This window comes from Onychostruthus taczanowskii, unplaced genomic scaffold (assembly GCF_017590055.1).
Source record: "Onychostruthus taczanowskii isolate IOZ18803 unplaced genomic scaffold, ASM1759005v1 scaffold164, whole genome shotgun sequence".
NCBI classification, from domain to species: domain Eukaryota; kingdom Metazoa; phylum Chordata; class Aves; order Passeriformes; family Passeridae; genus Onychostruthus; species Onychostruthus taczanowskii.
In genome coordinates, this window is record NW_024498840.1 from 470,798 (window position 1) to 496,475 (window position 25,678).

The following is a 25,678-nucleotide window of genomic DNA, read 5'->3' on the forward strand; positions in this document are numbered from 1 at the left end:
CGGATCACCCAGCGCAGCCCGCGCTTAAAAAAAAAAAAAAAAAAAAATTGAAATAAATAAATTAAAAAAAAATAAATAAAATCAAACTCTGTTTCATTACCGGGGCCACTTCGGGGTTTGATTGCCGCCCTGACGAGCCCCTGTTCAGACGGTGAGAGGCAAACTCGGCTTCCCACTGGGATCACCACCCCCTGCAGCCCGGTGGGGCTCGATCCCGAGCAGGGAAAAAACACCAGACGGGACGGCAGAATCTTTTTTTCAAATTTATTTTTATTTATTTTTATTTTTTATATTTTTTTTCCGGTGGGAGGGTGCGCATCGCTCCTTAATTTTCCCCTGCTCCTTGCAATCAGAGAGGTGTGTGCAGCAGGGCGGGGAATTCCCATTATTTGGAAATTGTTTTGCAGCTGGACCATCGGTGCTTTAATACCGCAGGGTGGGAAAACGAGCAGGAGCAGCCCAAGCACACACACACACACACAGAGGAAAAAAAAAAAGAAAAAAAAAGAAGAAGAAAAAATCCTCGAGGAGAGAGGAAGGTCTCTGACATTTTTTGCCTTAATAGCAGCTTAATATTAAACGTCTTTCATAAAACACGCACATCCAGATCTACTTAAAATGAAAAAAAAAAAAAAGAGGAGAAAAAAAAAGGAGAAAAAACACAGAAAGCCTTCATTTCCCCCAAATGTATGGCGTGCGCAGCGCTGTGTTAGCTGCCTCAGTAATTTAATTGGAATGAAACGTGAAAAATGTGTCATTTTTTGAAGAATTTATGCATCGCTTCCTGGAAATCTCATTGTCTTAACTAGCAGCCTACTGTGTTCTGTTTAGCAGGCATAATCGCATTTTTATGTGTCTCCGTATTAGAAGTTAATGTGACCTCCCGTCTTTAGCTGCTGGAAAATAATAATAATAGCCAAAATAATAATAATAATAAAAACAACCCCCCCCCCCCAAAAAAAAAAAAAAAAAAAAAAAAAAACGAAAAAAACCCGAGCCTTTTCCCAGAACATCTGCATCAAAACAAGGCACTGCCAGGAAGGAAAAAAAATCTAAAATAGTCTATATTTGGGGTGTATAGATATATATGTATATGTATAAACCGCCCGCCAAACTTATCAACCCCAGCCCGGAGCATCATCCCACTCGGAGCATCATCATCATCAGCATGATCATCATCATCAGCATCATCATCATCGCACCCGGAGCATCATCATCATCACCACCACCACCATCCCGCCCGGAGCATCCTCCCGCCGCCGCGCTCCCCCCGCCGCAGGCAGAACGGCGCGAACCCAAAGGAGAACCATCCCCCCCCACCCCAAAGGGCTCGGAGTCGATGTTTTAGAGGCTTTTTTTTGGCCTTTAAATCTCATTTTTCGGGTGTTTTCGGGGGGTCCCGGCTGCCCCCGACGGCCGAGCAAAGCGCGCCCCCTGCCGGCCGCGGGGAGCCGCGCACCCCCCCAGGCCTGTCCCCCTCCCAGGGCCACCCCTGTCCCCCCTGTCCAATCCTGTCCCCTCCTGTCCCCCCTGTTCCCCTCTGTCCCCTTCTATTCCCTCCGCTCCCCTCTGTCCCCCCGTGTCCCCCGTGTCCCCCTCTGTCCCGTCGTCCCACAGCGCTGTTGTGCCCCCTCTGAGGTGCATTCCCCCCTCCACTCCTCTGGATTTGGGGTTTTGGGGATTTGGGGTTTTTGGGGATTTGGAGCTTTGGGTTTTTTGGGTGTCCTGGTGGGACTCTCTGTGTCCCCCTCCCCCCCGCGCACAGGGAGCTCACCGGTGACGAAGGTGAAAGGAACAGCAGGATTCCGGCTGGCTCGGCTCAGGCGAGGGGGACTGGCTCAGCCGGGATGGGTTTTGCCCCAATCCCCCACAATTCCCACCAAAACAAAGCGTGGAGCCAAAAAAGCCAGGAAAGGATCACGGAGATTTGGGATGGGACCACCCCCGAGAGGCACAAAATGCTGGGGACACCAGGCAGGGCTGGCAGGGCTCGGGCTGTCCACGGAGGGACAGGGAACTTGTGGGAGCAGCAGGTGGAAGATGGGAAGAATTCATTTTCCTCCTCATTTCCACGCTCCAAGGGCAGCAGCTCTGGGAGCCAGGGATGCAAAGTCCAGCCAAACATGAAAAATTAGTTATTCATACATATATATATATATAAAAATATATATACAAAAAATACTATATAAAAATATATAATATAATATAATATATTATTTATATATTAAAATACAATACATAAATTAAAAAAAATTTTTTTTTTTAAAACCAAGTGTAATTCAGCACTGGAAGAGTTTTGGGGAGCACTGTGGCAGAAGGACAGCTGTTCTCCCAAGGGATGCACGTGTGCATGTCCTTTGGTGCAGCAGGGATTAACCTCGAGAGCCTGAGCGTGTGGGAAACACAAGTCCTCGCTCCTCCTGGTCCCTTTGCCCAGGTCACTGTGGGAAATGATGAAAACCCAAACTCCACAATTTCGGGTTTTCCAGCCCCTTCCTGTGCCAGCCTGGGGGCAGTGACAGGCACAAGGGGTAGGGGAGGGGCTGGGAGATACAGGGATTTGTGTCACCCTGCTGCATGGAGTAGCCACAACATTCTTGGTGGCTCCTACATTAAAAAAAAAAAAATAATTTTAAATGTATTTTAGGGCCTTTATTAATGCTGCTAGACTTTGCATCCTGCTGAGGGCTTCTACACAGCACCTCTGCTTCCCAGGTGAAATTTATCCCAGGGGATTTGATGCTCACCTGGGCTGGTTTGGGTCCCCTGGGCTGGTTTCAGTCCCCTGGGCTGGTTTCAGTCCCCTGGGCTGGTTGGAGTCACCTGAGCTGGTTGGGCCCCCTGGGATGATTTGTGTCCCCTGGGATGGTTTGGGTCCCCTGGGATGATTTGTGTCCCCTGGGATGATTTGTGTCCCCTGCCCTGTCCTTCCCTTCCCACACCTGAGCAGCCCCCGCTGCTTTGCAGGGATCCTCCATAATCAGCATTATTCGTACCAGCCACTAATCATTTTATTACTCTTTATAATCTACTTAAAGCACAATTAGAAGGGGGTTAAAAACCCCAAAAAACGATACAAATTTCCAGCCAAAAGTACATTTTAGTCCTGGGAAAACAGCCACGGCAAGCGGCGCCCCTCATGGCACACATGCTCCTGGGTCTGCTCCCTCACAGCACCACTCCCTGGGGCTCCAGCAGCAGGAATTCCCGCAGGGCCCCGGGCAGGGGCAGCAGGGGGATGAGGGAGTGGCACTTGTCCCCACAGTGTGCCCGGATGGTGGCACGGCACAGGTGCTGCAGGCTCCGGGTGGGACTGGTAGAACGGCTGGTGCTGCTGCAGAGAGGGGACAACGCCGGTGTCACCCACCTGGGCTGGCACCTCTGCTGGCTGCCAGAGAAGCTGGAGGTGTTTAGGGATGAAGATTGAAGGGAATGAGGGAAGGAGCCCAGGTGTGGCTGTGGGTGTGGGGTCCAGGCACTGACACAGGGAAAGGATGGGTGAGGGATTCTGGAATTACCCCGTGGAACTGGGACCTTGTGGTCTGGAATTCTCCTGTGGAACTGGGACCTTGTGGACTGGAATGCTCCTGTGGAAGCACCTTGGGGAAAGCCAGCCTTGGGGAGGGCGCAGCAGCATCCCACAGAAAGCTGATGTAGAAGAGAGCCTGTTCCTGAGGGAACAAAGCAGGATTGGGCTGTGCAGCCTCGGCCTTTCCTTAATTTTGGGAAGAAATCCTTTCTCCCATTCCTCAGAACACCCTGAAGGCTTTGTTCACATTCCAGCTGTCCCTCACAGCCTGTGGGGCCAGGAGCCATCCCAAATCACCCCAGAGCGGGCTGGCTGTACCTGTTGCACATCCAAGGAGGAGCTTTTCCCAACCAAAACGAGGAATGTGGGCTCCTGTTGGGAAGTGCTCTGGCTCCAGGCTCACTTCCAGAGGCTGAGAGTGGATTTTATAGAAGGCTGGGGCAGGGATGTGGGGACTGAGGATGGTGGAGCTGAAGGGGTGCAAACCTGGAGGGATCAGGTGTGTGGTGCTGCTCTAGGGAATATTCCTTTTGGTTTTCCTCCATCCAGTGAAGTCTGGGTGGGGGGGAAAAACCAGTCTGTGGGAAAAATAAACCCCAGTTCTGTGGGGAAAATAAACCCCTGTTCTGTAGGGAAAACCCCCTCCTTGGGTCTCAAGCCAGCAGAGCTGCCTCACCTGGAACACCTCCTCTGGCACGGCCTTGGCCCACTCCTGGGACACCGGGATTTGGGAGTAGGAGTTGAAGAGGACCTTGATGACCTCCGGCACGGCTGCGCAGGATTTCAGCACCTGTCCAGGGACATGGGAGGGCTCAGACACCGAGGCAGGGCCAGAGGGGACAACAGCCACCTGCTGCAGCCAGGGTTTGTCCCACCCCACCCCGCTCCAGGTTGGGATAGCCCTGTGTCGGGATGGGGCAGGCGTGGGGTTTCTCCTGGCATCTTTTGGAACAGTGGAAAGCCCTGCCCTGCTGAGGCTCTTCTTCCTCACTCCTTATTTACATTTTTGGCTTGTGCCTGACAAGGCAGGATAATATTTTCTTTATGATTTGATGTAAAATCAATGGAACGCAGAGCTATGATGCAGCTCGTGAGCCAGGCCTGTCTCTGATATTCCCTAGGCAGGGAAAACCCCCTCTGAGCCGTCCTGGCTCCCTCCTGCCCTTCTGCTGGGCCTTCACTTCCAGCACTCCCCATCCCCACCGTCCCCTCTCCCTGCCAGACATGGAAGCTCTCCCAAATTCTCCCACCCTACCGCCTTTACACGTCCCAGATCTCCCAACCTCAAGGCCGCGCGTGCGTGGCGCTCTCCGGGCGCCATTTCGGGGCCTCTACCTTGACGAAGGCCGGGGGCCAAATCTTCCGGGAGCCGTGGTTGAGCAGCAGCTGCACGCTGAGGTGGGGCCGCAGCTCCGGGTGGGAGGCAGCGCCCTGCAGGGCCCAGCCCAGCGGGGACATGCTGTCGTAGTCGACGGCGTTGGCGTCGGCGCTGCGCCGCAGCAGCAGCCGCACCAGCTCGGCGTTGGCCGCCCCGCAGGGCCCGGTGCAAGGGCCGCCTCCAGCTCTCATCCCGGGCCTCCACGTCGGCGCCGTGGTCCAGCAGCAGCTGGAAAAGCTGCAGGGAATGGTCGCCGTCGCCCGGGGCCTGCCCGCAGAGCACGCCCAGCGCCGTCTCCTGGCGCACGTTGCGGGCGTCGACGCGGGCGTGGCGCCGCAGGTAGAGGCGGGCGTGGTGGCAGAGACGGTGCCTGGCGGCCATGTGCAGGGCCGTGTCCCCTCCCGCCTCGCTCCCAGCTCCACGGCCGCCCCGCGCATCAGCATGAGCTTGGCACACCTGCGGGAAGGGGTTTCAGGATGAGGGTTCAGGGGTGGTGTCGGTAGAGCCATGAGGGATGGTGGGGTGGGAGGTGGTGTGGGGTGAGGGGGGAAGTCATGCTGGAGCTGGGGTTGTGACACTCGGGGATTTTGGGAGGGAGCAGCACAGGCTGGGCAGCGTGGCACTGTGCCCTGGTGCCCTCCACACTGAGGGCAGAGGTGGTTTGGGCCATATCCCCCTCTGCCCCTTGACCGGGGTCATGCATGGATGGTCATCCTCAACCATCCTGGACTGTCCTTGAATACCTTGATCCTCCTCGACCATCCTGGACTGTCCTTAGCCATCTTGACCATCCTTGACTATCCTTGACCACCCTTGACCATCCTGGACTGTCCTTAGCCATCTTGACCATCCTTGACAATCCTTGACCACCATTGACCATCCTTGACCATCCCAGACTGTCCTTTGCCATCTTGACCATCCTTGACAATCCTTGACCACCCTTGACCATCCCAGACTGTCCTTTGCCATCTTGACCATCCTTGAATACCTTGACCATTCTCAACCATCCTTGATTGTCTTCAACTATCCTTGACCACCCTGCACCATCCTTGACCATCCCTGACCATTCCTGAACCCCTTGACCAAAATAGCCCCACTTGCTTGGATATAAACATGGATTTTCCTTCTCCCTTGGAGGGACCCCAACACCTGTGTTGCGCTTCTGCTGCAGAGGATTGTGTTTTCACAGAACCACAGAAAATCCTGAGCTGGGAGGGACCCATGGGGATGGTGGAGTCCAGGGCAGGAGCACCATATTTAACCCCTTCTGCCTCTCTAATTTCCATCTTTTGTTTCAGCTCAGGTGTCACTGGAGCCCTGGCTGAGGGTCTGGGCTGACACAGAAGAGCACGAGGGGCAGAGAAGTCCCTGACCCTTCCAGCAGCGGGGATGGGGAAGAAGAGGAACCTCAGGGAGGAAGGATAGCACCAGGATATTGCTTGCTTTTCCTGGCCCACGGGAATGCTAATGTGTGTGGGAAAAATATCAATAATAAAATAATGAGCTAATACTACTACTACTAATAATATACTTGACTTTTCTGGACCTGCCTCATCACTTCCCCAGGGATTTGCTGGGAGGATTTTCACTGTCCTTGGCAGTGCAGAATCTACAAACACCTCCCTGGCCTGCTTTTCCCGTGCACCTCAAGCCTGAGATGCCAGAAAAAAATCCCTTCAGGATCTTTTCCTGTACCTCCCAGAGGTGCCAGCCCTCACCAGAGGCTTCACCGTGGATGTTCTACTGGGGGTGTAGCTGCCTGAGAGTGGATTTAGGTGGGGTTGTGCCATTCCCAAAATCCTCACGTCCCTACTTTCCAATTTAATTTTTTGCACTAGGATGCTGAATCCCTTTCTTCAGGAGAGTTTTGTCTCCCTGAGGCTTTTTTGGGGCTCGCTGGCTGCTGTTGGAGAGGATCACTCAGACACTCAGTCTCTTTTACTGGTCTTGGCCATCCTTGTCAGCAGGGAGTTTGTAGCCCTGATTATTGTCTTGGGATCTCTCCAGAGCAGCTTAATCCTGATGTCACAAGTAGCTCTGCACCCTAAAACAACATATTCAGGGCAAACCAATGATGGTTCTGCAGAGAAAAATGGAAAAAAATATTGCTGACTTGGCTGCAAAAATGCAGCAGCCTCGCCCTGAGAAAAATCCCCTTTTGTTCTGCTTTTCCTCTTTTTTTGGGGGTAGATCATGCTTAAAGCATTCCCAGACAAAGAGGCTGCTGTGTCTTGGCACAAACATTGCCCTGGTTTGGGCAAGAGTGCCCAGGGTGAAGATTTCCACCTGCTGAAGATTTCCAATCCTGGCTGTGCCCTGGGCTTTTCCCTTACAGAGAATCCCACCCTGGGAGCTCAGTTCCTCTTCATCTCCTGCTACACCTCCCAAATATTCCCCTGTGGAAGGACCATCCTTCCCAGAGGCTGCATCCCTGGAGGGTTTTTCTTTTTGGTTATCAAGTGCTGGAAGAAACCCAAGCCTTTTTATACTGGATTTTCCCCCTGGGTGCCCCTCCCTTGGCACAGAGGGAATGTTGGCAGGGAGTTATGAACAAGAGAAGTTCTCTTCCAGTGAATGGAAAGGGTGGGAGCCTGGGAGATGCATTTGTCTCCTGTTTGGATATCTGGGCATAGGCAGGTTCTGGGTAGGTGCTCTTGTTAACCTCTAAAATCTCTCTGTTGATGAATTCATGAGCTCCAACACTTCCCCAGCGTTTCTGGCTTCCTGTATGTTCATTCACAGCCCGGTTGTTGCCACCAGAATGGACTAAAATCACATTAAATAAGGCCCAGCAATGGCTTGCTGCTTTTTCAAGGGCTCCTCCCCAATCTCCTGGTAATACTGAAAGAGCATGCTGAGTTCAGCTTTCCATTTATCTCAGCAGAAATTCAGTGGCAAAACAAAAAACTTTGTTTTCCATCCAGCCTGGTGCCTAATTTCGACTAATTTAAACTCACTTCCAAGCCATTCCCAACCCGTTTGCAGGTAATGGGTGACATCCCCTTGCTTGGGCAAGTCGTTTCTTAAGGTAAAGGAAATTTGGGGTGAGTGGTGCTGGTGCTCCACCTTCACCCTGCCCTGGGCTCCTGGATCAAATGGAATGGGAGAAAATTATTTGGGATTGATTTTTTTTTTCTTTTATTTCTTCACCCATCAGTAAGTCAGGGCAGGATGAGCCCACCACCCTCCTTATGCCAGGATGGATCCCACTGGCTGGGATGGAAACCACCCAGGCTGGGAAAGCGGGATTTGTTAGGAATGGGATGTGAAGAACAACCAGCAGGAGGAGCAGGAGATTGGGGCAGCGGAGGCTGCAGGGAAAATCCCGTCCCAAGAACCCGCTCAGGCCCCAGTTTCCTTAAGGAAAAACCTCCTGTTTGTTTTTCCTCCCGTCGCCGGGGTCGGAGCGAGGTCTGTCTGTGAAATCCCTCATCCTGTCACGTCTCAGAGGGCAGGGCCAGCCCCCTGGCTGCTCCTGGGCTCTTTATCTCTCTGTCAGGACCCACTCAGGAGCTGCTCTTGCCCAGCTTCCCAAAACCATGGCTCCAAATGCTCCGAGTGCTGTATTTAGCAAGGCAGAACGGAGCAGAGGATGAGGTTTAGCACTAGATGATGCTAAACGCTGGCTTTTCATATCCCTGGGCTTTTTTCCCCTTGCAGTGCTGCTTTCCCACAGCCACAGGGCAGAGTGTCCAGGATGATGCTGGAATAGCTGGAGGATGCCAGTGCCTGGGCTTGGCTCCTTGTCTTGTCTTGGCCTTGTCTTGACCTTTTTGGGCTCCTGCCTTCCTGCTCATCCCCTGTTTCCTGCTCATCCCTCCCATTCCCCTTGTCCCTGGTGCTTGCTCCCTATCCCAGTGCCCCTTGTACGCTGCCTGAGCTCCTGCATTGATCCATCCCATCCTTCATCCCCCATCCCTTGTCTCTGGGGGCTTGGAGGAGGTGGAGAACTCTGCTTCCAGCTCCCATGTTGGAGGGAAGGCTTGGAGAAGGGAATTGCTTAGCTGGAAGCAGGAGTGACACCTTCCTGTCCCATCCCTTGGCTTCCCAGAGCTCTTTCCTTGCTGAGCTCTTTCCAGTGCGAGGCTGGAGAAGGGGGATTTCCTCTCCAGGCAGGCTCTCCCTGGCCATGAGGGAAGCCTGGGACGTTCAGGGAGATCAGAAGGAGGGCTCTGCAGATGTTCAGCATCCCTTCCTGCCGTGATGGGAGGCAGGAGCCGTGTCCTGCATCCCTGCCAGCGCCTGCCCAGCGCCCCACGCAAGCTCTCCCCTCCCCTCCCCGCCGCCGAGGCTCTTCCTCTCCCCCTCAATTATTTTTATTTTATTTTTTTTTTCGGGGTGCCAATAAAGACAGGCTCCTTTAATCATCCCCAGCTTTAAGAGGGAAAAGGGAGAGCGCCAGGGAGAGAGTGCAGTGAATTTAGAGACTCATCTTACCCCACCATGTTAATTATCTCGGCTGTAAAAAAGAGGTCAAGGAGAGGAACTCTACTAAATAGGCCGACGTTGGCATGAACAGCTCCTAAAGTGAAGAAGGTAAGACTGAACTTTACTGGAACTTTTTTTTTTCCATCTCTTCAAAAAGCTCCTAGATTAAAGCTCTGATATCCTTTTTGTTGAAATCTCATGGATTCTGAAGCTCAAATGGCTGGAAGGAAGCCCAGATAATTTTTTTTTATCCCAGTCACTGAGAGGCTCAAAGGTTTTAAGTCCTGCCCCCATGGTGAATTGCCGAGTATATGGGAATACAGAAGAACCTGGCACATAGGTGTTCTGGCCATTGTTATCGAGAGGGAGAAAAATAAAATAGCTCTCTATGTAGGTCAATGACCTGCTCTTTGTTGTCAGTAAAAAATTAAGGATGACCTAAAATCTACTACTCAATGAAAAAAATAATAAAATAAAAAAAAAGGAGGCGAGGTAAAGTAGTCTCCCCCTAATCAAAGAGGAAATGTTTGTGTTACCCAAAGCTTGACCTCCTCAGTCTCTAACTTTAGCAAAGTCTTTGCTATTGAAAAAGCAGTGGTCGAAACCTCAAACCCTGTCTGAAATGTCTATTAATTTTTGATCTTTCAAGGGAGTTGGCTCAGTTATTGTAGAAGCCCCCGTAGCGCCGGGCGCCGTAGTGAAGGGGCTCGCAGCATTTCCATTATAAAGCCCCAATATTCCAGGCCTTACAACTCAGCTGTTGCCACCTCGGGGCTGTCTGATCCCCGTGGTGGCTGAGCTGCCTCACCTGCCAGCCCCCTCCGCCTTCCAAGGGAATGGAACATGCAAATCAGTGAGAGCAGATCCGTTTTCTAATACATCTACATAAAATAGTATTTTTTTCCAAGCTTGGAAGCAAAGCCAGGGCACCTGGACCACTGAGGTACAGGAGATCTTCTGCACACCCTGGGGTGGTTTGGTGGCCCCATCTCTTCAGGGGGAGAAGCCTAAAATCAGGGAAGCACTGGGGTTTTAGGATGGGGCTGGAGGATGAGGCTGAAGGTGCAAAGGGAGCTCAGGTGAAAGAATTAAAGCCAGCTCTTGCCTGCAGCATCCTCCCTTTCCCACCCTGCTCCTTCCAGCCCTCACGGCACCAAGGATGCCTGGGATTCATCCCTAGATTTTTTTGGCTGAACCAGAAGTTGACTAACACCTGATTTTTGGACATCTTGCAGAGACTCTTACTGATAAGCAGAGATCAAACCTTTCCCTCTCTGGCTGCTTCCCTTCTCCAGAACTCTCTCACTGTGTTGTGGTCTGTGACATGCTGGAACCTCGCTTCCACCACCTACCTCCAGGTAATCTTGCCTGCCTGGAGGGCAGAGGATGGAAGCCAGGCTGGCTTTTCAGGGAAGCTGGCAGGTGATGGAATTCACTGTGGCCCTAAGCAGTTTCATCAGGAAAATATCAAGTGGCTGAGCTCTTTATAAAAAAAAAAGGAAATATCCTCATTCCATGTGTCTAGCTATACAGGCACCTAAAGCCCTACAGAAACATATTTTCCTGTGTTTTTCCACATTTTTTCAGGAAATTTTTATGCTCCTCTGTGTGATGCTGATGCAGGGTGGGATGTGAGTACACATGGAGGAGCTCAGCCCTGCCTGTGAACCAAGGGGGATCCCTTGTGTGGGGTGAGGGGGTGGGAGCATTGCTCCACATCCCATAAACCCATCCTGAGCATCTCCTGGGGAAGTGTGCTGGATCTGGGCTGCAGGACTTACTGATTTTAGGGGAAATAGTCAGGAAAGAGGAGCAAGGAAAGGCTGAGGCTGGGCTGCTCCTGTCCATGGGGAGAAGACTTTGGCTGTGCAATGTGCCTGGCACCAAAATGCGCTTTTTTTCTCTGCTGTGGCAGTGGGGAGATATGGGAACGTGAGGGAAGCCTTGCCATGGATCATGGCATCTTTTTTTGCTTCATGGCATCTTTTTTGCCTTCCACAGGCAAAACTCCTGGGCTGTGCGCACAGGGGATGCACAGCGAGGTTATCATGGAATGCCAGAAGAGTTTGGGTTGGAAGGTTTGGGTGGAAGAGGTTTTACAGCAACTTCTGTGAGCCAGGGAGAAGTTTGAGAAGAGGATTCATGTTTGATAAGAGGATCTGTGTTTGATAAGAGGATCCACATTTGCCCCTGAAAGAATTTCCTACCAAGGTTGTTGACAGAGAAACCAAGAAAGAAAAAAGGATAAATAAGAGAATAAATAAGAGAAACCTGCAACTGCCCATTCCAATAATCACTTTGTTTGTCTCTTCTAACCAATGAGTAAAGTGTAAACTTCTGAGCTTTGTAAGATTGTATAAAAAGCATGCATGCTAGAATAAAACCAGTTTGAAGCCTTCTTGGAATGGAATGTTGTAGCCGCATTTCTCTTCACGGAGAAAAGCAAGGCACAATTTCCCAAGGATATTTCTGGGATTCACGTTCTCTGAACCTCAGAGAAAGAAAAAACAATTCATATCTCATTTACTGCTCCTGCGTTGCTCACAAGTGGAGTGCATCGTGGAAGATTGTTTACCTGAGGGGAGCTGGCAATTGGATTCTGGTGTGAGTGTTTTGATTCACTGACCAGTTGAATCCAGGTGTGCGAGTATCGGGACTGTCGGCTGGCAGTCACAAGATTCTGGGCACTGGAGTTGAGTTAGGTGCTTGTGCAGATTCTCTGGAAAATCCCTTCGCCCAGGATTTTTCTCCTGGGAAGCTGAGTAGCCTCAGAGAAAAAGGAAAACAATAATTATCTCATTTGCTTCTTCTGTGCTGTGCTTATGTGGAATGTGGTTGGAGATTGTTTACCCACAGGTGATTGTTCCATTGGATTCTGGTCTGAATTATTTTGACTCATTGCCCAATCAGGGCCAGGCTGTGTCGGGACTCTGGAGAGTCACAAGTTTTCATTATTGTCTTTCAGCATTCAGTAAGTATCCTCTCTGTATTCTTTAGTATTCTTTAATATAATATAGTATCATAAAGCAATAAATTAGCCTTCTGAGAACATGGAGTCAGACTCATCATTCCTGCCTTCATTGGGACATTCCCAGCAAATACAATAAATGGGGCTCTGATTTCACCTGGTTTAGTCCTGCCCCTGCATTCCCATCCTCTGCCCAGCAGCCTGGGGGCTGGAGCAGCTCCTGACAGGGCTTTTCCCCTTTTTCTCTGGCAGCTGTAGGGGCTGGTTGTGCTCCGTGGCTCTGACTGCAGTTGGAAGGAGGGGAAACAAAGCCCCCTCGCTGTGTGCTCCTCCAGGAGTGGGATTTCAGGTGGAACCAGGTGGGCAAGCCAACGCCCTGCTGGCCACCAGGGCACACAGCCCCATGTGCAGCGGCTGGCAGGAGCTAAAGGCAGCCCAGGAATTCCCCAGGAAAGGAAAAGCTGACTTTGCTGGGAGTGAAGGTACCCAAGCCAGGTGGGAGCGTGTTGGAGGGCTGGGCTTGGGATGTGCTGGGTTTGGGAGTACCCAGAGAGAGGAACTGTGTTTCTCAGCAGCTCCTGGACCGTCTCCCGAGCACCTGGGGCCATGGGGAGCATCACCTCAGGAGGCACCACCATCCTGGGGGCATCTGATCCCTCCCGATAGCACCATGAGGAATGTGGGCTGTGAGCCCCCTCTGAAAGCATTCCCAAAATACAGGCTGGGTGTCTAATCCCAGCCTGAGGAAATCATGGAGATGCACAAACCTGACACTTCCACTGGGTTAGTAGGTGCAGAAGAGAAGAAAATATAAAGGTGATAAATATTAATGGTCAGAACTGTGGGCTAACCAGAAACCTTGGGCACACTTAAGGCACCGAGATGCACTGCCCCTCTCCTGTTTAGGGTTAGTAAACACACACTGATTTCATTTTCCTGGCCTGGCCTTCAAAGGAAAAGTACCTGAGAGTCCATAAGAGGCTTGGCTTTTCACCTGCCACTCCAGCTGGTTTTTACTGATCTCAAAGACCAGGTTGACACCTTGGTGGTATCTGTCAGACAGGAGCTGCAGGCTCCTCAGGTCTCCCGTGACCAGGGCTGTGTAGAACCTGGCGATGGGAGCACGAGGTGCCAAGGGATGCTCCGAGTCCAACTTGGAGGAAATCCTCCTTGCCTGTCCCAGCTCCTGGTGCCTCGCTCATGCCAGTGCTTCCTGGTGTGCAGGTCCTGCCTGGGGGCATGGCCAGGCTTTTATACCCCATTGGTTCCATCCTCTTGGCTCACTGCCTAATTATAATCCAGTCCAGGCTCTGTTGTGGAGTATTTATAACTGCAGAGGGCTTGGAGCATGATGGACACAGGGTACAATGAGGGTCAGCTGGTCACTGGGCCATGCTGCACCAGCACCTCTTGGATTAACTTGCTGGATTTTTTGGAGGCTCCAACTTGGGGCAGAGGTGTTTAGGCTGGGAGGAAAATGGTGCCTAGTGTTTAGGAAACTAAAAAAAACCAAAAAAAGGAATTTAGTCAACTGCTGTCAATCCCCAATAACCTTATTTGTGTCCTCTGAGCTCTGGGAGGATTTCCGCCCCCCCCCCCCCCCCCCCCCGCCTCTATTTCTTTTTTTCATGAAGGTGCTCATATGAGATTCCAGTCCTGTGGTTGCAGTGTGGAAAAATCTGGCCCAGCCTGGAATGCTGGGATGATCCTTGCAGCGTGGTACAAATGCTCCTGGGGCTTTGGCAGGGGAAGCTGCTCCCCCAGACAGTGCCTTGTATAGGAGAGAGAAAGCTCCACTGGATGCCAGCAGAGCATTCCCTGCTCCCACTTCCCCCGGGCTGCTTTCCTCAAGGTCACCAGAGAGATCCGTGCTGGGGACGAGAATAGAGACTGGCACCTCGTGACTTGGAGGCCCTGGGTGACAAAGCTTCTCCTTCCCAGCCCCGCCACCCACCTCTGCGGGGAACAAACCCGGCCAAAGCAGATTTTGGGATGTGAAACCAGAGCTGGAACGCTGCATGGTTCCCTCCGTGTGGAGCCAGCCTGAGGCTGGGAGGAATTTTTGGGACCTTCCTGGGGATCCTGAGCATTCCTGAGCCAGCACCCCTGTGCTGCCAGAGCCACCTGAGGTTCCCCTGTGTGTCCCCAGCGTGACTGTGGTGGCACCCATCTCTGGAGCCCCAAAACTCCCTGCTGTGTCCTTGAGGGATGGGGCTTGCTGAGCTAAGGGGTTCCTGGTGAAGGACCCCCCTAAGGCCCCTGCTCATGGGAAGCAGCACTGGGAGCTAATTTGAGGCCACCCTTGGTGGTCTTCCCTGTTTTCTCCTTCTTTTCCCCTAGCACTCAAGGCCAGCATTCCCACCTGGCCATCCCCAGCCTCTCTGTTGGTTTGGAGCCTCCAAATCCCTTCATTTTTCCCTCTGCTTTCCCCACTTTGTTGCTGTTTTGCTGCACCCAGCCTTTCAGTGCCCATTCCCCCTCTGGCACGGCCTGATCCACCTCCTCCAAGCACTGCTCTGGTATGCAAACACCCCTGGGCATCCCTGAGCTCCTTCAGCCAGCACAGCAGGAGCTTTGGAGATCCACAGACAGGGATCATTCACCTCGGGGTGGCATTCCCAGAGCCCTGGCTTGCTTTCTCTCTGTGTCTCTGGTGACCCTGTCATATTTTCATGGTGACATGGAGGAATCCTGCCTCACGCCAAAGGATCACTTTCCCCGGGCAGGGATTGCCTTCCTGGGTAAATTTAGCAGGGAGGGCAGACCTTGTGGGCCAGTCCCGGGCTAATTCCCTTGGTGGGGGTGTGGATGTGTGTGCAGAGACACCCCGTGACCCTTCTCAATCTGCATCTATTTGCATATAAACACTCGAGTCCCGGGCCAGGCTTAAAACCAGCCTGGGACAGCAGGACTGGAGAGAAATGTTCCCTTTCCAACAGCTTGTAACGCACTTGTTGCCTTCAGGCAGCGAGTTTGGGCGCTGGAGGACACCCCACAAGGCTCCCCTGTAGCAGTGCTGTGCTGCAGGGCCCTGGGCACATCCCCTGGCAGCACAGCTTTGTGATCCCTGAGGATCTGAGCGCCTGAGCCCGGCAAAACCAAGCCTGGGATCATCCTGCCGTGTCCTTCCTTCGGCAGGGATGGCCCTGCACAGCCCCAGAGAGGCTCAGAGTGAGCACCTGTAGCCTCACCCTCATCCATCCCCAGCACATTCTCCTGCAGGGCACATCCCACTGAACAAAACATTCAGCAGTTCCCTTCCCCAGATCAAGGGGGTCTGTTCATAACAGCTTCCATAGCCTGCTCCAGCTCTCCAGGAAAACTCATTCCTGGCAAAAGAAGGGCACAACAGCAGCAGGAGGGTTTGCAGAGAGCTTGTCCCCCAGGTGCAGCTGCCACATAACTCAGTCCTCACTCTGGGGACACCTCAGCCCTCCTGGTCCCAATGCCTCACGAGGCTGTGGAAGAACATCCAGATGTGCAGAGCTCCTGGCACCACCACCCTGTTTGGATGCCATTATTATCACTGTCATTATTATCATTGCGGGGAAATCTCCAGTGTGGTGCAGGAGCCCACAGCACTGCCTCCTCCAGAGGGGCTGATTCCAACCTTGCATCCCCTCCTAGTCCCCCCAAATAGCTCAAACGGGGTCCCTGTGATGGCAGCATCCCCCCAGCACCCCGTGGCTGTGGGACTGAGGGGTTGCAATGCCACCACAGCCCCAAACCTACCTTGCAGCCATGTGAGGGGGGCTCTCCTGGCTGATGGTCCCTCATCCCCCCTGATCACCATCCCTGCCCGGGCAGAGCGAGGTGTGAGCTTCAATGCCCTCTCTGGGATCCAGGTGCCACCTTGCAAAGAGCCACCCTGTCCCCAGCACGTCCCCACGTTTATATTTGCAGCTCTCCAGGTGACAGCATTGCCCAGCTATGTGGCTGTGGTCGGGCTGACCCTGCCAACACACAAGTCCCTGTCCCTGTGCCCATGCCTTTAACCCCCCCAAAAATACTTCTGCAGATGCTGCTGCTGCTGCTCAGTTCTTCTTTAGAAGCTGCTGCCTGGTGAAATATAAACTTGTCCCGAGGCTGCATTGATTTTGTGCAGTTTTTATTGGAAATTAGATGATATTTAAGCATTTTCCTTTAACAGCTCTATATAACATGGAAAGGTCTTGTGCTACAGTTAGTTTATAGTGGCTCATCTTTGTCAGATGTAAATAATTCAATAAACCCCCCTCCAAACTCTTTCCAATTATAACTGCACAATTTTCCTTTTTTTCCCCCCTTTCCCCCATCAATTACAGGAATAATAATAAAAAATAGCTCTTAGCTCAAGTAAAAATTCAAGGGCTCCCTTCTCCCCACCTCCCTGCTGAAGAGCTGTTAATTATCCCCTGGGAATTCAGTCCTGGGGCACATCCTCTTTGAAAGGTGGAGCCCTCCCAGTTATTTACCCCCCGAGTTATGTGCTCTTGGAATGTCACCCTGTGTGCCAGGCTGGAAAACCAGCTGGGGCTGACCCTCACCACGTGTCTTCCACCCAGTCTCAGCACCAGAGGCTCCTTGTGGGGTCCATAATGTGGGATTTCCTTCTGGGATGGGAGACACCCATCTGTGATTTGCCTCACCCCTCACAGACTGCCCCCAAAAAGGGTTTTATAAAGGATTACAGAGTGAGGACTCAGTGCTAGGCATTTCAGGGCTCAGATCCCAGCCCTTTTCCCCAACTCTTGGAATCTGAAGCAGGTTCGCCCCATTCCCTAGCCGGAATTCCAGCGCTGCCATCGCTGTGGGAGGTGCAAACAGAGGAGCTGGATGGCCACCACGAGCTCCAACAAGCCCTTGACTCAGTTTCATGTCATCCCTGAGTACAATTAGTGTTTGACACCGGCAAGTGCCAGGTAGCTTTGGAAGTTATTTATGGGCTGGAGGATGTGTTTCCCAAGCACACCCTAGGTGGAAAGTTCCTGAGATAATTGCTTGCCCTCTGGGGTGCAGGAGAACAAACCCAGCCATCCCCTGTTGCCCACACCCACTCATTTCTGGGGGATTGATTTATCCCTTCCCACTGGACACACCAGAGCTGTCACTGTTAATTAGTGGGGCCTTGGCTTGGCTCATCAGGGCTCCCACCTCTCCTTGGAGCAGCTGCAGCTCCAGGAGGGAACCACCTGGTTCGTCCTGGGCTCTGTCCCCATTCCTGCCCCCTCTTCCCATCACCTGTGGGGCAAGGGCTGCAAATTACAGGTTGTGCTGTGCCGTGCTGGGAAGAGCAGCTGGTTCTGGGGTGGTCTGTCACGGCAGGGAGCTGTGAGCACATTGTCCCCACTGCCACCCCTGCCCTGAACCTGCTCTGGGCATGGGGAGCGGGGGGCCAGCACTTCGGGGTGTCCCCGACGGGTGAGATGCGGAGTCACCAGCAGGGCAGTGACATGCCAGGGCTGGGAGCTTTGAGGGAGCAGGGATGGGTCTGTGAACGTGAAACAGAACGGTGGCTCAGGGCAGGACCTGCTTTAGGGTCAGGAATGATCCCGTGAGGATGGAGCAGCTTTTGGGGCCGCGTCTGTCCAAACCCAGGGGAGAGGAGGGCTGCTGCCCACGGGAGGGGACATGGGGCTTCCATCGGCCTTGGAAACGACACCAAACCCCCAAATTCCAGGCAGGCCTGATGCCTGTTAGCTTTTCTCCTTGCCCAGCACCCCCTTCTTCCCTGAGAAGCTTTTTGGGATGGAGTGTGTGAGTAATTAGGGTAATTATGGGTGTAGCTTCCCAAACTTTGGCCTGAGAGGTGCTAACAGCTCGTTTGCACCGTTCCCACCTCCTGCTAATCCCCCAGCCCTTTCACTGCTCCAGTTATTCCTAAAGAGAGGACAGGATCCCACCCAGGCCTTGACCTCTCCTCAAACTTTCACTGGGGCTTAGAGCCCACCATGCCCAGTCCAGTCCTGATAATTATAGAATTTCTTGGTGGCTTTTTTTCTTCATTTCACCCCATTCTCTTTTCCCTCTGTTTTGTTTGTTTTGCGTTTTTGTTTGCTTCTTTTGTTTTGGGGTTTTTTTGGTTTTGTTTTTGTGGGGTTTTTGGTAGTTTATGTTGGTGGGATTTTTTTTGTTTGGTTGGTGTTTTGTTTTTTTTTTTTTATTTTTTTGTTTTTTTTGTGTTTTTTTTTTTTTTTTTATTCCTGGTTCTTGAGTTATTTTTACTCAGAAAGCCAAAATCCCCCTCTGTGCACGGTGGCTTCTCCTTGCTCCACAAAATCCTGCAAACAATGCTGTTCCTGGGGTGAGAATGTGGGAATGTCTGTCCTGAGAGGGCAGCAGGTGATTTGGGTTCCCTATTTGCTCGTGATCCACTGATCCATTCCACAGAATGGAATGGTGGCTAAGGATAGGACCCTGCTCTAGGCTCCTGGCTGGGTCAGAAATGACCCTGTGAGGATGGGGTAGGTTTTGGGAACAGTGACCCTCCAACCACCCCGAGGGAGAGGATAAAAGCCTTGGAGCCAGAATTCCTGGTTTTTGTGGGTTTCTGGTGACCACAGCAGCACTGGCAATCCTTTTCCTTCCTGCTAACCACAGCCCAGCTCTATCCATCCAGGACAAGGTGGGGTGAGTTCCTTGAGTGTGTTTTTCCATGCTGCTGGGACCTGCCTGTCTTCTCCAGGCTCTCCTTGGTCCATCCCTTGTTTGCTGTTCCTTGTTTTGTGCTCCTGTGGGTGCCTTCCCCCCTTCCCATGTTTCCATCAATCCTGGTTGCCTTTTCCTGGTTGGGGAAACTGATTTAGGGTGGATCCTAAAGCAAGGAAGCTGGAAAAGAGTGTTAGGGAATGCTGGTTTGGAGCTGCCTTCCTGGGAAGGGAACAGCTTTCTTTTGGGCTTCTCTCCCCGTTTGCTTTAGTTGTCATTAATGATGATTTTCTTGCTAATTGGAGCAACTTGAGGCATCAAACTTGTCAGGAGAGGAGACTCCAACCTTTAGGAAGCTGTGTGGGTTTGTTTGGGGATGCTCAGAGGAGGTTAGGGATGGGATAAGTCGTTTTCCAGAGGACTGGGGAAAGCGGGGAGAGGATTTGGGGTTGGCATTTCCCTCCTTTGGCTTTAGGGCTGTTGGGCAGGAGGGTGCAGAGCCTGGCAGTGCCCTGCCCCAGGGTGGCACCTGCTTTGGGGGGTTTGGGGTGGGATGGGGTTCTCTCTGTGCTGGCACATCCCCTGGGATTTTCCCTGCTGTGCCAAGAAAAGGGATTTCATCCCAGGGCTGTGACAGCCCCACAGGCACTGCCCAGACCCTAACAAGAGCCCCAAAGGGTTTGGGGGTTTTATGCAGCTTGTTATCTTAGGTATAGGGTTTTTTTTTTTTATTTTTTAATTTGAAATCCCAGCACGAAATAATCCTCTTTTTCTGGTCGGAATAGAAATGGCTTGATGCCACGAGGTAAAAAAAAAATTAAAAAAAAAAAATAAAAGGCAGCTCTACCCAGTGCTGTGCTGATTTGCAAGGCTAGTGAGAGACTACAGAAGGCGTTTTCAAATAGACTCCGATATTTTCAGTGCTTGAAGAGGGCCCGACTACATGACACCTTTTTTGAAGCCCTGATTTACAATGGCCCCAGGCTGAGTGCATTATAATTTGCTGCTAGAAGTTCCAAAGTCGCAGTACTTTCAATAATGAGGAGAGAAACCCTAATACCAGAAGACTTTTCTCTTTCCTTTTTTTTTTTTTTTTTTTTTTTTTTTTTTTTTTTTTTTTTTTTTTTTGGCATTGTGTTTAATGAAAAGCTAAAAATGTGCTAATTTGTAAGTCCTGTTGTGGTAGTGGCATCGGAGGCTTTTGAAATGCGTTACTGACTCGGGGAGTATTAAGGAAAAATGACATTTTGCTACTAGCAGAAAAGTCAATTATAATGTTTCCACACTTTAGAAAATTGCTGATGCAGGATGGGAGTTAATAGAACAGTCAGCTTCACTTTGTGTTACCGGATTTGGGGGGTTTTGCTGAGAAACCTCGGCTTGTTTTTTAATTCTGATGGCAACTTCAATCCCGGGCTGCCCCAGGTGCTGCGTGCCTGGCACTGCTCTCGGGCAGGGTGAGATGTGTTCCCGGGGTTGTTCCCACCTGGAGCTGCCAGCCTGGCATGCTGCAGGCTGCACAGGAGCAGGGGAGTCAGCATCAATGAAGATTTAGTGTTTTGCAGTCCCTTTGATCCAGCCCTGGTGGTGCAGGAGCTCTGAGCCTGCTGCACTCTGCAGAAGAGCCCTGAGCGCTCATTTAAAATATTTCCAGCCAGAAACAGGGGGAAGGAGCTGTCCTTCCCCACTGTGCTTCCAGTGGAGTCTTTTCCCCTCATCTCCTGGAGAAGAAAACAGAAGAAAACTTCTTGTGAGCTCTTGGGGAGAGGAGGGTGGGAGCTCTGTTAGAGCAGAGTTTTAGTGCTGCTGGTGAAACCCCAGGGCTGCAGCTGGCAGCAGGCAGGGGCAATCCCAATAATCCCATCTCTGGGCTGGTACAGGTGAGGTGAGGAGGCAGAGCAGCTCCTGCTCATCTATTTCCAGCCCTTTCCATGGGCAGGGACAGCTTCCACTGTCCCAGGGTGCCCCAGCCTGGCTTTGGACACTTCCAGAAGACTGGCAGCCTCAGCTTCTCTGGGAATTCTATTCCAGGGCCTCCCCACCCTCCCAGTGAACAATTCCTTCCCAATATCCCATCTATCCCTGCCTTCTGGCAGTGGGAAGCCATTCCCTGTGTCCTGTCCTACTCCAAGTGTGGCCTTGGGGTCTGAATTTAAAGCACATTCAAATCCACAGGGCAGGGAAATGCCAAGACTTTATTTCTTCTGCTCCCCCTTCCAGGTGTTCCAAAGAGGGGTTCCTGCTTGGTGTGGTTAAAATTGGAGGGTGGGGGAGTGAGCATGAAGGCTTTTAGAAAAGTCATGTCATATGTAGTTCTCCTGGATTTGCAGGAAGCAATTAAGCCAATTAATTTATTGGTAAATTATCTGATGATGAAGTACAAAATAACTGCAATGAAATGCTGACATTCACATTAATACCAAATTAGTTACTGTATTATGACTGTTCTTACAATGAATGCCCAGTAATTTAATAGTAATGGGACATTTAAATAATTTAGCTGATCATTCTCTAGATCACTTCCATATATAAATGAGCATGACAGCTTCTCTCAACTTTGCTGCTGCTGGATTGCTGCCACCTCCACACCAGCAGGCAGAGCAGCCTCCCCTCTTTGCTGTGCCCCAGAGCTCCCCTTTGGCTGGCTGGAGGAGGCAGGATTGTCCTCCTCCATCGGACTTTGGGAATGCCATGGCTGGAAAGCAGAGTGCAGCTGGGCTGGGCTGAGCAAAGCCACAACCTTACCTCTTTCCATGGAGGATCTCTGGGTGGAGATGCTGGGGGAGCATCTCTAGAGGTGTTCCTGTGAGAGCTTCCCAGTGGGAAGGATGTTGGAGATCCAGTCAGGGCCACTTCACTCAGTAAGTCAGCCACTGAAATTCCTCTGTGTGTTGGCTCTGCTTGGTGCAGCTGCTTCATCAATTTTTCTAACAGCTGCACTCTCTATAATAATAATAATAATAATTATAAACAACATTACAATTGTTTCTCCTTCTTCCCTCCCTGTCCCCACAAGGAGGGGAGAGGAGAGCAAGGGCTTGGCAGCCCCACAGGGCAGAGCTTTTCTGCTTGATGGGGTGGTTTGGCTGGAAGGGACCCTAAATCTCATCCAGTTCCACCCTCTGCCATGGGCAGGGACAGCTTCCAGTGTCCCAGGTTGTTCCCAGCCCTGTCCAGCCTGGCCTGGGACACTTCACCATCCCTTTGTCACCTCCTGCACCCCTGGAGCTGTTTGTCAAACCAGCTGGGGCTTCCAGATCCTCACAGAAAGAAAGAAATGCAAGCAGCCATCAGTGCAAGCTATGCCTAAAGGAGAAATTCCCTTTTTTATTTTTTGGCTTTATTTGTTTTGGGTTTGTTTTTTTTTTTTTGGGGGGGGGGGGGGGGGGGGGGGGGGGGGGGGGGGGGGGGGGGGGGGGGGGGGGGGGGGGGGGGGGGGGGGGGGGGGGGGGGGGGGGGGGGGGGGGGGGGGGGGGGGGGGGGGGGGGGGGGGGGGGGGGGGGGGGGGGGGGGGGGGGGGGGGGGGGGGGGGGGGGGGGGGGGGGGGGGGGGGGGGGGGGGGGGGGGGGGGGGGGGGGGGGGGGGGGGGGGGGGGGGGGGGGGGGGGGGGGGGGGGGGGGGGGGGGGGGGGGGGGGGGGGGGGGGGGGGGGGGGGGGGGGGGGGGGGGGGGGGGGGGGGGGGGGGGGGGGGGGGGGGGGGGGGGGGGGGGGGGGGGGGGGGGGGGGGGGGGGGGGGGGGGGGGGGGGGGGGGGGGGGGGGGGGGGGGGGGGGGGGGGGGGGGGGGGGGGGGGGGGGGGGGGGGGGGGGGGGGGGGGGGGGGGGGGGGGGGGGGGGGGGGGGGGGGGGGGGGGGGGGGGGGGGGGGGGGGGGGGGGGGGGGGGGGGGGGTTGGAGGGAGTATTTTGGGGGTTTTGGGTTTTTTTTTTACTTTTTGGTGGGTGTTTTTTGGGTTTTTCAGGGGAGTTTTGGGGCTTTTTTTTGGGTTTTGTTTTTTGGTTTTTTTTGGGGAAGAGTTTTTGGGGTGGTTGGTTTTTTTGTGGGGGGTTGGGGATTTTTTGGGGGGAGGAGTTTTTGGGCTTTTTTCAGTTTTTTTGGGGGGTTTGGGATTTTTGGATGGGTTGGTTTTTTTAGATTTTTTTTGTTGTTGTTGTTGGTTTTCTGGGTTTTTTTTTTTTTTTTTTTGGGGGGGGGGATTTTTTAAAAATTTTTGTTTGGTTGGTTTTGTTTGTTTTTTGTTTTTTCCCCCATGACCTGGTGACTACTGGTTGAAACCTGCAGGTCTGTGGAAGCTCAGCATCCTCCCTGCACGGCGTGGGCGCTGTGCCCTGGAGATGGATGTTGCCAGTCAGCTGCTTTTGCTTTGCTATTGAGATTGCAGTGAGGCTGCTGAAATATGAGTTAATGGGCTTGCTTACATCCTCCTGAAATGTGGTCCTTCCATCACCCCAGCCCTGCTGTCAGCCCTGGTGTGCAGAGGAGGGCTCTGCTGTCGGCAAGATTGAGGGCAGAATTACCCAAATTAGTTTCCTTGTGCATGAGAGCAGAGATGAGGGGTTTTTAAACACCAACCCTGTCAGCTCTTTGGAGAGCCTGGCTTTTCTCCCCAAGGATGAAGTTAAAAGTGCCTTATTTGATCAAACTGGGATGTGCTGCTGAGTTTGGGCACCCACAACCTGCTCCAAGAATAAGGGATGGGAAGCTGATGTGTGCAGCTGCATGTTGCAATGGATTGAAGCCAGGGCCTAGCAGCCCCTAGTGTGGGGCTTGTGGAGGTTCCAGCAGCTGGATTGTTGCTGGGGGAAGGGCTGCTGTCCATCAGGAATGTCCTGAGGGGTTGCACAGGGGAGATGGAGCAAGAATTCCCTCTGTTATTGCTTGGATCTCCTTGGCAGGGCTGGAGGTGCAGCCTTGATGAAGGGTGAAATCATGGGGAGCCCTGCACCAGACTGTAAAATACAGCTAGGAGGGACCACAGAAATCCCAAACTGGGGTGGCTCAATCCTGTGTGCTGGGAAAACCCTGGGATACAGGGAGAAAATTCCCTTTGTTAGCCAGACCCATCCAGTTCCCTCCACTGTGCACAGTGACACAACTGCTCACGTAAGTTTCTGTGCATTTAGTTACACCCAGGAATCCTCCCAGGCCATTTTTCTCAGGCATTCCTGTTCCCAGGAATGCCTTTTCCCATTTGGTTCCCTCTTAGGAGCAGGAGGGGCTCAATCCCATCCCCTTCCCAGCAGCTTTTTCCAGCAGTGCTGCCCAGCTTGCAGCTCCCAGGCTGTTGATGCAGGCACAGAGAGGTTCCTCAGCTCCCTGGGGATGGTGGGCTGTGTCTTTCCAGGTACCTGCTGTCAAGTCCACACAGGAATTATGTGATCAGAGGGAAAAACAGGTGTTTGTGGCTCTTACTTAGAGAAGATCTTGGTGAATGTGATCCTGTGTCTGACATGAAGGTGGTGCTGCCTCCATCAGTGTCCTGTAGGGTGTCCCAAAGCTTTAGAGTGTCCTTATAAATCCTTTGCCCTCAAAACTGCTGATTTGTAAGTAAACAAGGTGCATTAAACAACAAACACATTGCTCTTTATGCAAACAAGCTAATTAGGCATCATTTTCTATGGCAAAATAGATTAAAACCAGATTTTGGTGGCCATCCACCCAAACTACCAACTGGCTGCTTGGCTTTTTTTCTGCTGACACCCACACATATGAATTTGTCTGTGCTAAGGCCTCAACAGGTGCAAGTGCTGCTCCTCCTGCAGCTGTGTAAATATTCAGCTTGTGGTGGGTTGCACAAAGTGCCTCCTAATCCATCCCAATTAAAAAGCAGTCTTTGGAGCTGTAATAGTTTTATTGAGGACTGTAACGCTGTAGACCCACAGATATATAAAGCAGTTAGTTTTATAAAGCATATAGGATATTAAAGTAATGAAAGACATTAAAGTGACATCAATTTTTAAGGAGAGTTACTTGCTGAAATAAATGAGTATGGCCTAAAAGTTGATGGCATGTTACAGGTCTGAGTAATGAACCCTTCTGCCCCCTAAAATCTCTTAGAACAAATAATGCTTGAGCAAGTCAGTGCTCATTAACTCTTTATCCTCTGAGAGCTACATGTTACATCTCATCTGATTTTTTTTCTTTTTTTAATAACTTTAAAAAATTCATTCAGAGAGGAATTCTCTTCCCTGGAATACCTATATCAGTAATCTGCTATGCCTTCACAGAGAAATAGAGTTGTGACTGGTGTGGCCGGGTGAAAAATCCTTGAGGAAGTTACTTTTTCCCTTTCCCTTTTCCTTTCTTTTCTTTTTCTTCTTCCTTTTCTGCCTGTGCTGTGCTCCACGCTTTCCCCAGCGGGGTCTTGGCATACCAGGCCTGGAGAACCAAAACAGCATTTAATAAAATTAAAAAAAAATCCAAACAGGGCAAGTCAGACTACTTAAACATTTTACTACTATAACAGAGCATTCCTTAAAAAACCCAAACCTCTTAAAATCCAGGCTGGCTGGTGGAGAAGCCAAAATGAAACCCTCAGATCTCTTGAGAACATTATTATCCCAAGAAGTGCAGCAATTGATCGAGCTGAGTCTCATTAACAGCAATACTTAGCTGGGCCATTTGTGTTGCTATAGTTATGGAAATGTTAAATTCCATGATCAACCCTATTTCCAGAGAATATAGCTCTTGTCAGAGCTCCCTCTGCTCCAGACTTGGCAACAGACAAATCATCCCCTTCTCGTGCCTCTGC

At 51.9% G+C, this 25,678-nt stretch overlaps 2 protein-coding genes across 2 annotated transcripts in view; both read right to left on the reverse strand.

Moving 5' to 3' along the window:
* Window positions 1–3,142: 3,142 nt before the first annotated feature.
* On the reverse strand, window positions 3,143–16,167 carry ASB18 (ankyrin repeat and SOCS box containing 18). Its single transcript, XM_041399549.1, is given in 6 exon segments — window positions 3,143–3,310; window positions 3,312–3,334; window positions 4,206–4,319; window positions 4,865–5,065; window positions 5,067–5,363; window positions 16,036–16,167. Coding segments are annotated over 6 exon segments (822 nt in total). The 5' UTR covers window positions 16,081–16,167; the 3' UTR covers window positions 3,143–3,168.
* A 9,036-nt stretch (window positions 16,168–25,203) lies between these two features.
* IQCA1 (IQ motif containing with AAA domain 1) overlaps window positions 25,204–25,678 on the reverse strand; it is a 96,705-nt gene continuing 96,230 nt past the window's right edge. The window contains exon 19 of the mRNA XM_041399545.1: window positions 25,204–25,305. Coding sequence (XP_041255479.1) covers window positions 25,204–25,305 — 102 coding nt within the window. The remainder of the gene's footprint in view (window positions 25,306–25,678) is intronic.